At 38.8% G+C, this 12,163-nt stretch overlaps 1 protein-coding gene across 5 annotated transcripts in view; it reads right to left on the reverse strand.

Annotated features, from left to right (window-relative positions):
* Positions 1-12,163, reverse strand: part of RAPGEF6 (Rap guanine nucleotide exchange factor 6) — a 205,250-nt gene that overhangs the window by 173,587 nt on the left and 19,500 nt on the right. For all 5 annotated transcript variants that reach the window (XM_090288007.1, XM_090288008.1, XM_090288006.1 and 2 more), the window contains exons 2-3: positions 1,500-1,570; positions 220-276 (exon numbers count right to left, since the gene is read on the reverse strand). In XM_090288007.1, the coding sequence (XP_090144133.1) occupies positions 220-276; positions 1,500-1,570 (128 nt within the window). The remainder of the gene's footprint in view (positions 1-219; positions 277-1,499; positions 1,571-12,163) is intronic.

Here is a 12,163-nt window from a genome sequence, read left to right on the forward strand (position 1 = left end):
ATAGGGTTCAAACCAAGACACTGAAAACAATCAATGTTATATATACCATGTGAGAAACAGCCGACATACTCAAAATATCCAAATCAATTAAAGTTATTGGTGAAAATGAAAAGTATTTTTATTTATAGAAAAAAACATACAGACTTGTTGGCCAACCCAACGAAAGTCAAAATTTAAACATTAAAGCAATTAATTTAAGCTAATTCTGAAAATACTCACCAAAAAAGAATTTGATTGCCACTGTATCTTTCATAGCGTGCTCTTGCAGACATTAATCTAAAATGTTTTAAAAAGTAAAAATTTTAAAGATTTTATCTTAAATCTTGTTTCAAAAATTCTGTTATAATCACCTCAACAGAAGATGATCAGAGCTATTGTACTACTAAATTTTTCACTATTTAGAAATGTATACATTAAATGCAATTATTTGCAAAAACATAGTGTCAACAAGTATAATACTCTTATGTATATTCTATAGCCTGTCAATTTCCACTAAATAATCCTTTCTTATTATGAAAATATGTGCATTTGTCCACTTCACACTGAATCCTATGTGACGAACAGTTACTGGCAGAGGCAAATACACACATGTACACAAATTTTTTGAATAAATGTATAAATCTGTTTGCATTTAAAAATACACAGCATTACTAAATCCTCTAATTTTCAGTTTTATTTTTTATTTGACATACATTATGTTATACAGAAAACATAATAATAATAAATCCCAAAGAATTGCTGTAATTACCAATCTGATCCATAACCCAAAACTTAAAGAACTGCTAGAAAAAGGGATGAATAAGCTGGTCATAGAAAGAAAACACATTTTAATTAAAATACATTATGCAAAGTTACAATAGTACTTTATAGTACTCAAAGGTGTTCTTACTATTAGTATAATCAAAATGACATATATAGTAGAATGAGAAAAAACTCATTTTACAGAACAGGAAAATGGGGTTCAGAAAGGTTATGGATCTTGTCCATAAGAGCTTATACCAAATCAAAAATCCTTCTTCTTCCACTCTGATACAATACTACATCATATCATGCCCATCTTAAGCATCTGACATAGTAAGAATCAATAGGAACTACAAAAGGAGAAACGTTTTGATTTCCTTGGCTAGCACATACTGAGTGCTGTGCTTTACTTTATATAGTTACAGCTGAGCCTCGAACAGCACAGGTTTGAACTGAGCAGGTCCACAGATACATGCTAAGTACTATAAATGTATTTCTCTTCCTTATGATTTTTAAATATGTGTTAATAGACTGCTTATATTATCAGTAAGGCTTCCAATCAACAGTTGGCTATCAGAAGTTATGTTTTGGGGAAATCAAAAGTTATATGGGGTTCCCACAGCTAAGAAATACTGGGATGAAAAACACTAATTCCTTATCCTACAACAAGCCCCTAAAGAGCTGGACCCGACAACTATCTACCAAACTCATTTGAGCAACTCCATAGTCCACGCTTTTAAACAGAGCATCACACTTACCTAAGCTGATGTTCCCTGAGGTTTGATAATATTTCCATTCCATGAAGATAAGAATAAATAGTGTTCAAATCCTGAAGAATAGAAAATATTTTAGATTTCAAATATACTTTTTAAAATAGGACAACCCACAATTCTCATTTTAAGCAAACAATCCCTTATGACAGAGTTGTAAACTATGGAAAAGTCATAAAATCTCTGAATTATAAGAGATCTAAAAAGGCAGAGAACTCCCTCAACCCCTCCTAAGCATGGTTAATGCCATGCACTCAAACAATGCCAGAAATTTAAAAATCACTATTTCATATGAAAGTCTAATTCATTTCTAAACAGATGTAAACGACATCCAAGTATTTGAAAAGTTATCATAAAATCTTTTGAATCTTATTTTCTTTCCCCATTCCGGATTACAGTCCCAGTATTTGCAGGTTCCAGACCTTTAAGCATCCTGGCTGACCTCCTCTGGAGATGGCCCAATTTGTCAACATTCTTCTTAAAGTATGACTTCCTAAAAATCTTTTTCTAAAAATTCTCAAAGTGATATTAATGTACCACTAAACAAACAAGACATCTAATGAGACAACCTATAGTCAACTCTGTGAAAGAGGTGGCCTCAGCCCTTATTCAGATAACAACGTATTAAAAACCCCAGGATGATATGGTACAACCTCAGCCAAGAACAGTAGCACAGCAAAGGAGAACGTGGGAGCAGTCTGCATTACTGACAGAAAGAGGTATTTTGCCACTGATGCTATACAGAATGTTGATGCATTGTAATTATCGTCGTCGTCGGCAGCCGTCCGTCTCGAGAGACAATGGTGTAGCTTCTTAAGAGTCTATCTGCACCGCCGAGAATGGCTGTGCAGTCCGACTCGGAAGTGACACAGTATCTGTCTCCTCCCGTGTTGAATCGACATCTTGCGATGACGCTGGAGTGTCCTCTCCAGTGAAGCTGAAGCTACAGAGCCTGGGCAGGGTGATATGGAGGGTCTGCTGTTGCCCATGCAGCAGACCCCCCCTCTCTTCGCAGCTGAAGGGTCCAAGGGAAAGACGGAGTCAATACAGCTTGGCTTCAGGTGCGCCGCAGGAGTTGCCGGTGTTGACTACAACGTCAAACCGCCTTAGGGACTCCGGCTCCGGATTTTCTGTCGGGGTTTACTCCCTTAGCCTTTCCCCTGAAGAGGTATGCCGCAAGGCAGCGGAGGTTTTTTGGAGTCAGAGTTTTCCTTCTCTGATGTGCCCTGACTGGAAGATCGAACCAGCGACACTTAGCTCGCAGGCCGACGCTCAATCCACTGAGCCAAACCAGCCAGGGTTATTGTAATTATAATCAGTTTAAATTATTTACATAAAATGTACCTTTATTCTTTTATAAGAAATAATCCCTTAATACCAGGACAGACTGTTCCTAAACACTGCTTTCCTGCTTTGATATGCAACTAGACAAGAGAATTACCAGATGACAGAGAGAAAAGACAAGAAACCTAAGACAACTTGTTTTTCATTAGGTTAATAAAACAAGATGGGCGCTGGCTGGTGTGGCTCAGTGGACTGAGCACTGGCCTGTGAACCAAGAGGTCGCTGGTTTGATTCCCAGTCAGGGCACATGCCTGGGTTGCAGGTCAGTTGGGGGCATGTGAGGCAACCGACTGATGTTTCTCTCCCCCCCTTTCTCCCTCCCTTCCCCTCTCCCTAGAAATAAATAAAATCTTAAAAAACAAAACAAAACATGGAACCACTAAGAAAAACAACAGTAATCATTGATTCCAAAAATTACGACTGCCAATTAGCCATGATGGATTCAATGACCACACTTATCTCTGATAAATCCTTACTAAAATGAGTGAAAAAGTTTTTAAGTTTTGTTTTTTAAATGAATAGATTCAAAAAGGAAACCACAGCAAATGAGGAAGATCTATAAAATTCTGAAAGACCCGATATGGTAAACTGTATCTCCCAAGATGCTCTTCTGCAATGAGAGTGTACTCCCCATCCCCCCACCCCCACTAAAAACTGGAGTCTATGTGTCCTCCTCATGGATCTAGGTAATTCTGTGATTTGTTCAGACCAAAAGAATGTGGCAGAAGTGAGGCTGTGTAACTTCTAAGATTCAAGTACCCTGAGACCACCAATGCTGTGAGGAAGCCCAAGCTAGCCTCCCTGACAGAGAAAGGCCACGTGGACCAGCACCAAGGCACCAGATATGTAAGTGAACCCCTTCTTCTTAGATGAATCCAGCTACCAGCAAAATGGAACTGAGAGAATGCTCCTAGTCAAGGTTCTGTGGGGCAAGTACCAACCTCCCAGACAAAATTTTCTGAAATGGTGTAATAAATAAAAGTCCTGGGAAGTCTGACTCATAGTGAGCTCACTGAGCCTGCAAACCCATCTGAGTCCCTTTCCACTCCCCCCAAGTTTATAATTAGAATGTATATCAACCCCCACAAGTTACAGAAACCCCCACAATGGGTCCATGACCTATGTGGCAAAAGCTGTCCTAGTGGAAAAAGCCAAGTGAAAACCTCAGAAACTTCCCCACTCACCAGAACAAGACAGTAAATAAAAGACAATACTGTTTCCAGAGGGGCCAAGGAGAGCAGACCAGTGCCACCAGTAAAGACTTAAGTTTTGCAGGGGCAATGCCAAAAGCAGATGGATCCTAAAAGTGACTGTAGACTGCCACAGACGTAACCAAATTTAACTCTGGTCACAGCTGCAGTCCCAGATACAATACTGCTGCTAGAACTGATTAGTTAAGCTTCAGTTATTGATTTGGTGAATGTATACTTTTCCATTCCAATTAAAAAAGAGGATCAGAAACAGTATGTATTCATGTGGGGTAATATTAACTTACAATTTTTCATATGGAACAATATTAACTTACTATATTAAGTTACAATTTTGCCTTAGGGCTATTTGAACTCTCTTATTCTCTCTCTCATAATATAATCTGAAGACATCTTGACCTCCCAAACAATTACACAGATAATCTGTTCTGACTGGACAGAATGAAAAAGAGAATGAGCAAGAGGTGGCTGGTACTCTCAAGTCCTTGGTAACACATTCAGGAAGCAGGAGATAAACTCTATAAGGACTCAAGACCTACTATTTTAATGTTTTTAGGGGTGAAGTGGCCAGGGGCATTTCAGGACATCCCTCCAAAGTAAAAGACAAACAGTTGGGTCTTCGGCTTTAGGTCAAGATGGAATAAGAGGAACGGAACTTACCCTCCATCTAGAACAACTACAAATCAAAACAAATATATGAAACATCTTTCAAGAAACAAAACCTCACTGTCCTGACCAGTGTGCCTCAGTTGGTTGGGCATCATTCCAAAAATCAGAAGTTTGCCCACTGGATTCCAGGTCAGGGCACACGCCTGGGTTGCAGGTCCGGTCCCCAGCTGGGGGTGTGCAAGAGGCAATTGATTGATGTTTCCCTCTCATGTCGATGTTTCTCTCCCTCTCTTCCTCCCTCCTTTACCCTGTCTAAAAATAAATAAATAAAATATTTAAAAATAAAAAGAAAGAAAAAGAAGACAGACCTCAGGAAACAAGACAGTGACATCAGAGACCAGGGAAACAAATGAGGTAATCTACAGGATTATCACACCTGCCTAGTGGTATCCTGAGTTGAGAGGAACTGGTGGTCTGGGGAGAAGAAGGCAGCTAGAGTTTGCAGAGCAGGAGAGAGAGTGTTACACAGGGTGAAAGTATGTACTCGAAACCTACAGACGGTCTCCTTTGAGTCTTAAGATGAGCACTAATCACCTCATGTATGTGAAGAAATGGTATCTGGCATCAGGGAAAGAACCATCGGAAAGGAGTAGAGACACTGGTCCCCAACCAGGAGTGACTTTGCCCCCTGGTGATAGCAATGTCTGTCACATTTTGGGTTGTCAGAATTTTGGGGAGAGAGGTGCTACAAGCATCAAGTGACTAGAAGCCAGAAATGCTACTAAACATCCTACCGTGCGCAGGACAAGGCCCTGGACTGAAGAATTATATGGGCCAAAATGTCTACAGTGTTGAGATTTAAATACCCTGGACTAGAGTGAACAATACCCCAAACTCACACAGGAATAGGAAGAGTTCCTGTTCCTATTAGGTAAAGTGGAAAATCTCATAATTCACAGTGCATTTAGGAGAGTACTCAGAAGGCACTGGACTCAGAAATGGGGCAAAATTAACCCTAAACTAAATGCTACTCTGGTGTTACATAACATAGCTCAAAAACAAACAAACAAAAAAGCCCAAAAGGATCAAATGATTTCCAAATTACTTAACTGAATCTAGAACAAAGCTGAAGAATATTTATAGGGAATACAAAAAATATTAAGCTCATAAAAATGTAAAATCTACAGCCTCCGGTATACAATCAAAACGTACCAAGCATGCAAAGCAGGGAAAAAAGACCCATAATGAGAAGAAAAATCAATTGTAATCAACTAAGTAATTATACAGACAATAAAACTAGTAGAGAAAGACATTTAAAAAACGTATTAAAAATATGTTCCATATATTCACATGGACTATATTCCATAGGCTCTGGAAGATACAGAAAAGATTAAACATAGAATAAACAATAAAAAAATTCCAGAGATGAAAACAATAATATCTGAGAAGTAAACTACACTGGATGGATGAAAACCACATTAGACACTGCAGAATTAAAGATTAATAATCCTTAAGACACAAGAACAGAAATCAAAAGTAAAGCACAGAGCCCTGGCTTGGTGTGGCTCAGCTGGTTGGAGCGTCGTCCTGTACACCAAAAGGCTGAAGGTTCAATTCCTGGTCAAAGCACATACCTAGGTTTCAGGTTCAATCCCCAGTTGGGGCACATATGGGAGGCAACCATTCGAGGTTTCTCTCTCATATTGATGTTCCTCTCTCTCCCCTCCCCACCCTTCCTCTCTCACTAAAATCAATAAACATATTTTTTTAAAAAACAGGAAAAACATGAAAAAATATGAAGAGCACCAGTGAGCTATTTTACAACTTCAAGCAACCTGACAAAAATCATTATAGCCCTGACTGGTGTGGCTCAGTTGGCTGAGTGTTGTCCTGCAAAGCCAAAGATTAGAAGTTCTACTCCTGGTCAGGGCATGGGCCTGGTTGTGGACTGGTGCCCGGTAGGGGTGCATCTGAGAGGCAACTGATCAATGTTTCTCTCACACATCAGTGTTTCTCTTGTTCTCTTTCTCCCTTCCCTCCCCTCTAAGAATAAATAAAATCTTTAAAATAACTAATAAAAAAAGCCATTATTTTAAAAAACGTCACTATGAAGAAAACAAAATACTATTGGAAGACTGGTGGAAAATCTTCCATATTTGATGAAAACTATAAACTCAAACATCCAAATGCTCGACAAACCTCAAACACAAGAAATATGAAGAAAACACCACCAAAGCACATCATAATCAAATTGCTTTTAAAATGACAAAATTGTAGAAGTAGAGGAAGAAGACAAATTACATAGTAAGACAAGATTAGAATTAAAGCAAACTTCTATTCAGAAACAATGCAATCCAGACAACTCTGTAGTAATATCTTTAAAGTCAAAAAAGAAAAAAAAAACTATAAACTTAGAACTCTATTCCCAGTCAAAATACCTTTAAAAAAAAAAAAAAGGCAAAGTATTTCCCATATACAAAGGCTGAATAAATTAATCAGCAGCAAACCTGCTCTACGAATATATGTGTGTGTGTTAAAAGTACTTCATAAAGGAGGAAAATAACACCAGATGGAAAGCTGGATGTATACAAAGGAATGAAGAGAACTAAAAATAGTAATTACATGGGTAAATATAAATCTTTTTCCTAATTATTTAAAAGATAATTGACTGTTCAAAGCAACAACAACAAAGACAACTTATTTTGAGTTTTATAATATATGTATCACAGCATATGCATCACAACAATAGCACAATGGCCAAGAGGTAAAAATGGGAGAATCCTGTTGTAAGGTCCTTATACTTCAAGTGCATCACTTGAAGATAGATTTTGATATTTAAAATGTATACGATAAACCTAATAAATCTCAGTTTGTAGGTTCTTTGGATTTTCTACATATACAACATCTCTTATGAGTAATTACAGTATTATTTCTTCCTTCCCAGTCTATGTTTTCCCCCTTTTCTTGCCTTCCTGTATGAGCTAAGACTTCCATAAGCTACCAACACAGCCACCAGGGCCCAACCCTTTGAGTTCAGAGTCATCACCACTTGGCCAGACACCTAGAAAATGCCTATTCTATAGAAATGTGCTTGTTATTTTTGACTTCAAGACAACTTCTTTTTAGTGGCAAATAAGTTCTGAAAACTGTAACACATACAGGTTTTCTTATGGCAAATGGTTGGAACTCTCATAACCTGACCTACCAGATGAGGCTAGGCTCGTGTCAAGGAACCGCAGAATTTTCTGAGATTCCTGAAGGGAATTTATGTCATATAATTTACTCTGTTCTCACGTCAGAGGACATGTTTGGTACATCATCGATGATGCCATGATTAACTGACAAAAGAATTAGGAATTCACTATTCAATAATAAAGTCCAAGTGAGAATATAATTCTCAAGTTTTAAAATCAATATGTGGTTCTTTAGTTGTCTGAAGAGACTGAAAAAGTTTATCAACTTTAGATTCTAAAAGCCCTTCATCAAACATCTGCAAGTTTGTCCCATTGTTTGCCTTCAATCTCCTTATTTCAGCGAACAGCCTGGCCATATGAATGAACATAATTCTCCAATAGCACCTATAAATGGTAACTGCATGGACTGGAATAGAAGTATTAGCATTATTCCTATCAGGGTTGGTAAACTTTTTCTATAAAGGGTCAGACAGTATATATTCTAGGTTACTGGGAGCCACATAGTTTTTTTGCAACAGCTACTTAACTTTGCCTCTCTCTGTAGCATGAAAACCACCATGAAAACATAGTTAAATGAATGGGTATGGCTTCATTCCAATAAAACTATATATAAAATACCCAGCAGGCTAATTTGGCTCAGGATACACTTTGCCAACTCCTAATGCAATGTGGTAAGAAAGATCTGGCAAGAAAGTCAAGCCACAAATAAACTCCTCTTTGAAGACACCTCAGCTTATGAGTTTTGTTGGAAGCTAAAAACACCAGATTTTCATTTTTCCACCTTTCCATAAAACTAGGGCTTAGGCAAATGATCCAAGTGCTACCAATGAGACATACCCATTCCAGACTTTGAATCTAGTGATTCCAAGAAGCAAGAACTGCACAGAATCCACTTTGGCAGCTAGCGGTAGCAGCAGGGCCTGTCAACCTATGCTGCATGTAGCAGAGGGGGTCAGCAGTGCAAGTTGTGGCATCCACTATATTCAGTGCTAGCAGCAGTAGTATCACTATCAAATCTGTAATCATGGTTGCCTAGACCCAAGTCTACCTCTCTAGTACTCCCATCAATTCTGTAGCTATCCAGTATCCTTTTGATAAATACCTTTTTAAAACTGGCCAGAATTGGGTTCTGTTGCATCTAAGGAACAACCCTGAAAGACCCTTAGGCTAGGCACCATCACCATCACGGGGAAACTCAGTAAAAATGCACATTCTCGAACCATATCCCAGACATAGTGAATCAGAACTTCTGAGAGTAGGACCCAGCAGTCTATGGTTTAATAAACCCGACAGGTGGCTCCCATGCACTGTACAGTTTGAGAACCACTGGTTTACAGGTAGGATCTATGTCACTCGGGTTATCTGACTGATAACCTATTAATGAGGAACAGATATAAGCACTGAGATGTCTAGTAAAGCGGGGTCTTTTCAGCACACCTGGTTTGAAGATCACAAGATGCTAAGCATTCACAAAAGGACAAAAAAGACCCTCACAGAACAAAGGATGGCTGTAGTAGCAAGCTGATTAATTCCTTCACATGATGGGGGTGGTTATGGCATTTTGTTTACATGAGACAGCAAGCAGTTGTTGACTGTGTAATGCTGGGTTTAAAAAGGGGTTTCTTGTAGTTCCTGTACCAATTATTTCTGAGACTGGCTTAAGATACTATATTATCTATTAGGCTCCTGGTGTGTCAGAGACCAATAAAAGCTATTATAGAAAGCCAAACAAACACAAAACCTCTGACAGAGGCACACTGGAAGTCTTACAGATATGTTTTGGTAGTAAAAAATTTAAATGCCAGATTTAAGAAAGTATTATTTACACAGTATGCACTTGAAAGCTGCTCTATTGAAAGCAGGAAGTCATAAGGAAGATGGAAAAACGAGGAAGTCATCATATTCCAGACCAGTAACACCTGAATCAGCTACAGGTTCTGTAACTACAACAAACTACAGAAATTATCCAGGACTTTTAAAAGAACAAATACCAACGAGGATTGCAGAATAAAATAATGGGTTTTACTCAGGCAAAAAAAAGGTGAGGAAGTGGTGGTGACGCAGTATTTCAAAACACAGATCAGCCATCCCCTCTCAGCCAGTTACGTGAGTGATGGTGAACACGCTGAGGTGGGTGGGACCCACTGCTAACCTGCAACAAAGCAGCTCTTTTCGCATCCTTCAAATAATCCATACCTAGAGAACTCATTGTATGAGTTTTCAATTTAAATGTTAAACAAAATATTAAATTCATATTTGTGACTCTGTGTGAGAAATTAATGGTTAAGTATCGTCGTCGGCAGCCGTCCGTCTCGAGAGACGATGGTGTAGCTTCTTAAGAGTCTATCTGCACCACCGAGAATGGCTGTGCAGTCCGACTCGGGAGTGACACAGTATCTGTCTCCTCCCGTGTTGAATCGACATCTTGCGATGACGCTGGAGTGTCCTCTCCAGTGAAGCTGAAGCTACAGAGCCTGGGCAGGGTGATATGGAGGGTCTGCTGTTGCCCATGCAGCAGACCCCCCCTCTCTTCGCAGCTGAAGGGTCCAAGGGAAAGACGGAGTCAATACAGCTTGGCTTCAGGTGCGCCGCAGGAGTTGCCGGTGTTGACTACAACGTCAAACCGCCTTAGGGACTCCGGCTCCGGATTTTCTGTCGGGGTTTACTCCCTTAGCCTTTCCCCTGAAGAGGTATGCCGCAAGGCAGCGGAGGTTTTTTGGAGTCAGAGTTTTCCTTCTCTGATGTGCCCTGACTGGAAGATCGAACCAGCGACACGTAGCTCGCAGGCCGACGCTCAATCCACTGAGCCAAACCAGCCAGGGGATGGTTAAGTATACGCATCTAATTAAGCATATAGGGATTTTTATTTCCTCCTCAATGTGCCAAGCAGTGTGCTGCTCTCAGAGTGACTCCATCTCTCAAGTCTGCTGACTGCCACTCCACACACACTTAGAAAACCAACTATAAAATCTGGAAAACTCAAACTGGGACATTTAGAGCAAGTCATTTTTCTGTTTTTTTAAATCTAAAACTATTGAATTTCTTATCTTTGACATGCCTAATTTGTCACATAGAACTTTCAATACAACAATTACCTAAAACATGCATTAACCAAGATATTTTACTCAGCTTTTTAAACTGGAAAACAAGTCCATCTCAGGAATTTTAACAATGAAAAATCTCTCCAATGGATCCTAAGGTTAGTATAGACTTAATCTCAATATATATACTCTGTAGCTATAGTTCTACAATGTAACTTATTCCAAAGCATCTTCTCCAAATCACTGTTAGGCTAAAGACAGCCCAACAATGTGGTTAAAAACTTGGAATGTGGAGAAGCCTTGGGTTCACAGTCTGCCTCTATCAGTTACTAAACATGTAGCCTTGAATAATTTACTTAACATTTATTATCTGTACAACAAAAGTGATAAACTATTTCACTCTAAACCTAAAATAATGCTTATTAAATGTGTAGTAGAGATAATCACAGACTAACAGTTAACAAATGTTAGAATTATACATTTGTTATAAAATTACACAACGAATATTAAGTTACATTCAGCAGCCTAATTTAAAGATTCTGGATAATATCTCCAAGTTAACAAGACTGTACATTAAACACAAAATTCCATTCCTTCATTTTCTCATCCATGAAGGTGTAAATATAGTCTGCAAAATGGCAGTAAAGAGCTAGAAAATGCTTACCACACCTGAAGCCCAGACCTTGGTTTCTAAACAGCATTTATTTAAATATAAAGGGAACAATAGTTCCTTGGACAAATGGCTGATTTTAATATTAGGCCATGGAAAGAATAAGCCTAAAACATCTTTTGTACCAGAAAGTATTACTTAAAGACTAATGGGGTTATGTCAGAAGGACATAAAAGCTGACTTTGAAATGGCTCTCACTGGCTAAATTTGAGGTAATCTAACATCAAAAAGAATAATGACAATATAAAAAATACAAAAATAATCCTTGAATGACAGCGATCTTTTAAAACAAAGAGGAGCCCTGGCCACTGTGGCTCAGTTAGTTGGAGCATCATCCTGTAAACTGAAAGACTGCGGGTTCGATTCTCAGTCAGGGCACATGCCTAGGTTGCAGGTTCAGTCCCAAGTAGGGGCATGTATGATAGACAACCTATCGATGTTCCTCTCCTTCCCTTCTCCTGTCTCTAAAATCAACAAGCATGTCCTTTGATGATTAAAAAATAAAGTTAAAAAATTTTAATTTAACAAAAAGGAGGAGAGGGAAGGTGGGGACATTACTTTTATACAAGATACCAGCTACTAAATG

Source organism: Furipterus horrens, unplaced genomic scaffold (genome assembly GCF_987537825.1).
Source record: "Furipterus horrens unplaced genomic scaffold, mFurHor1.1.pri manual_scaffold_10, whole genome shotgun sequence".
NCBI lineage: Eukaryota > Metazoa > Chordata > Mammalia > Chiroptera > Furipteridae > Furipterus > Furipterus horrens.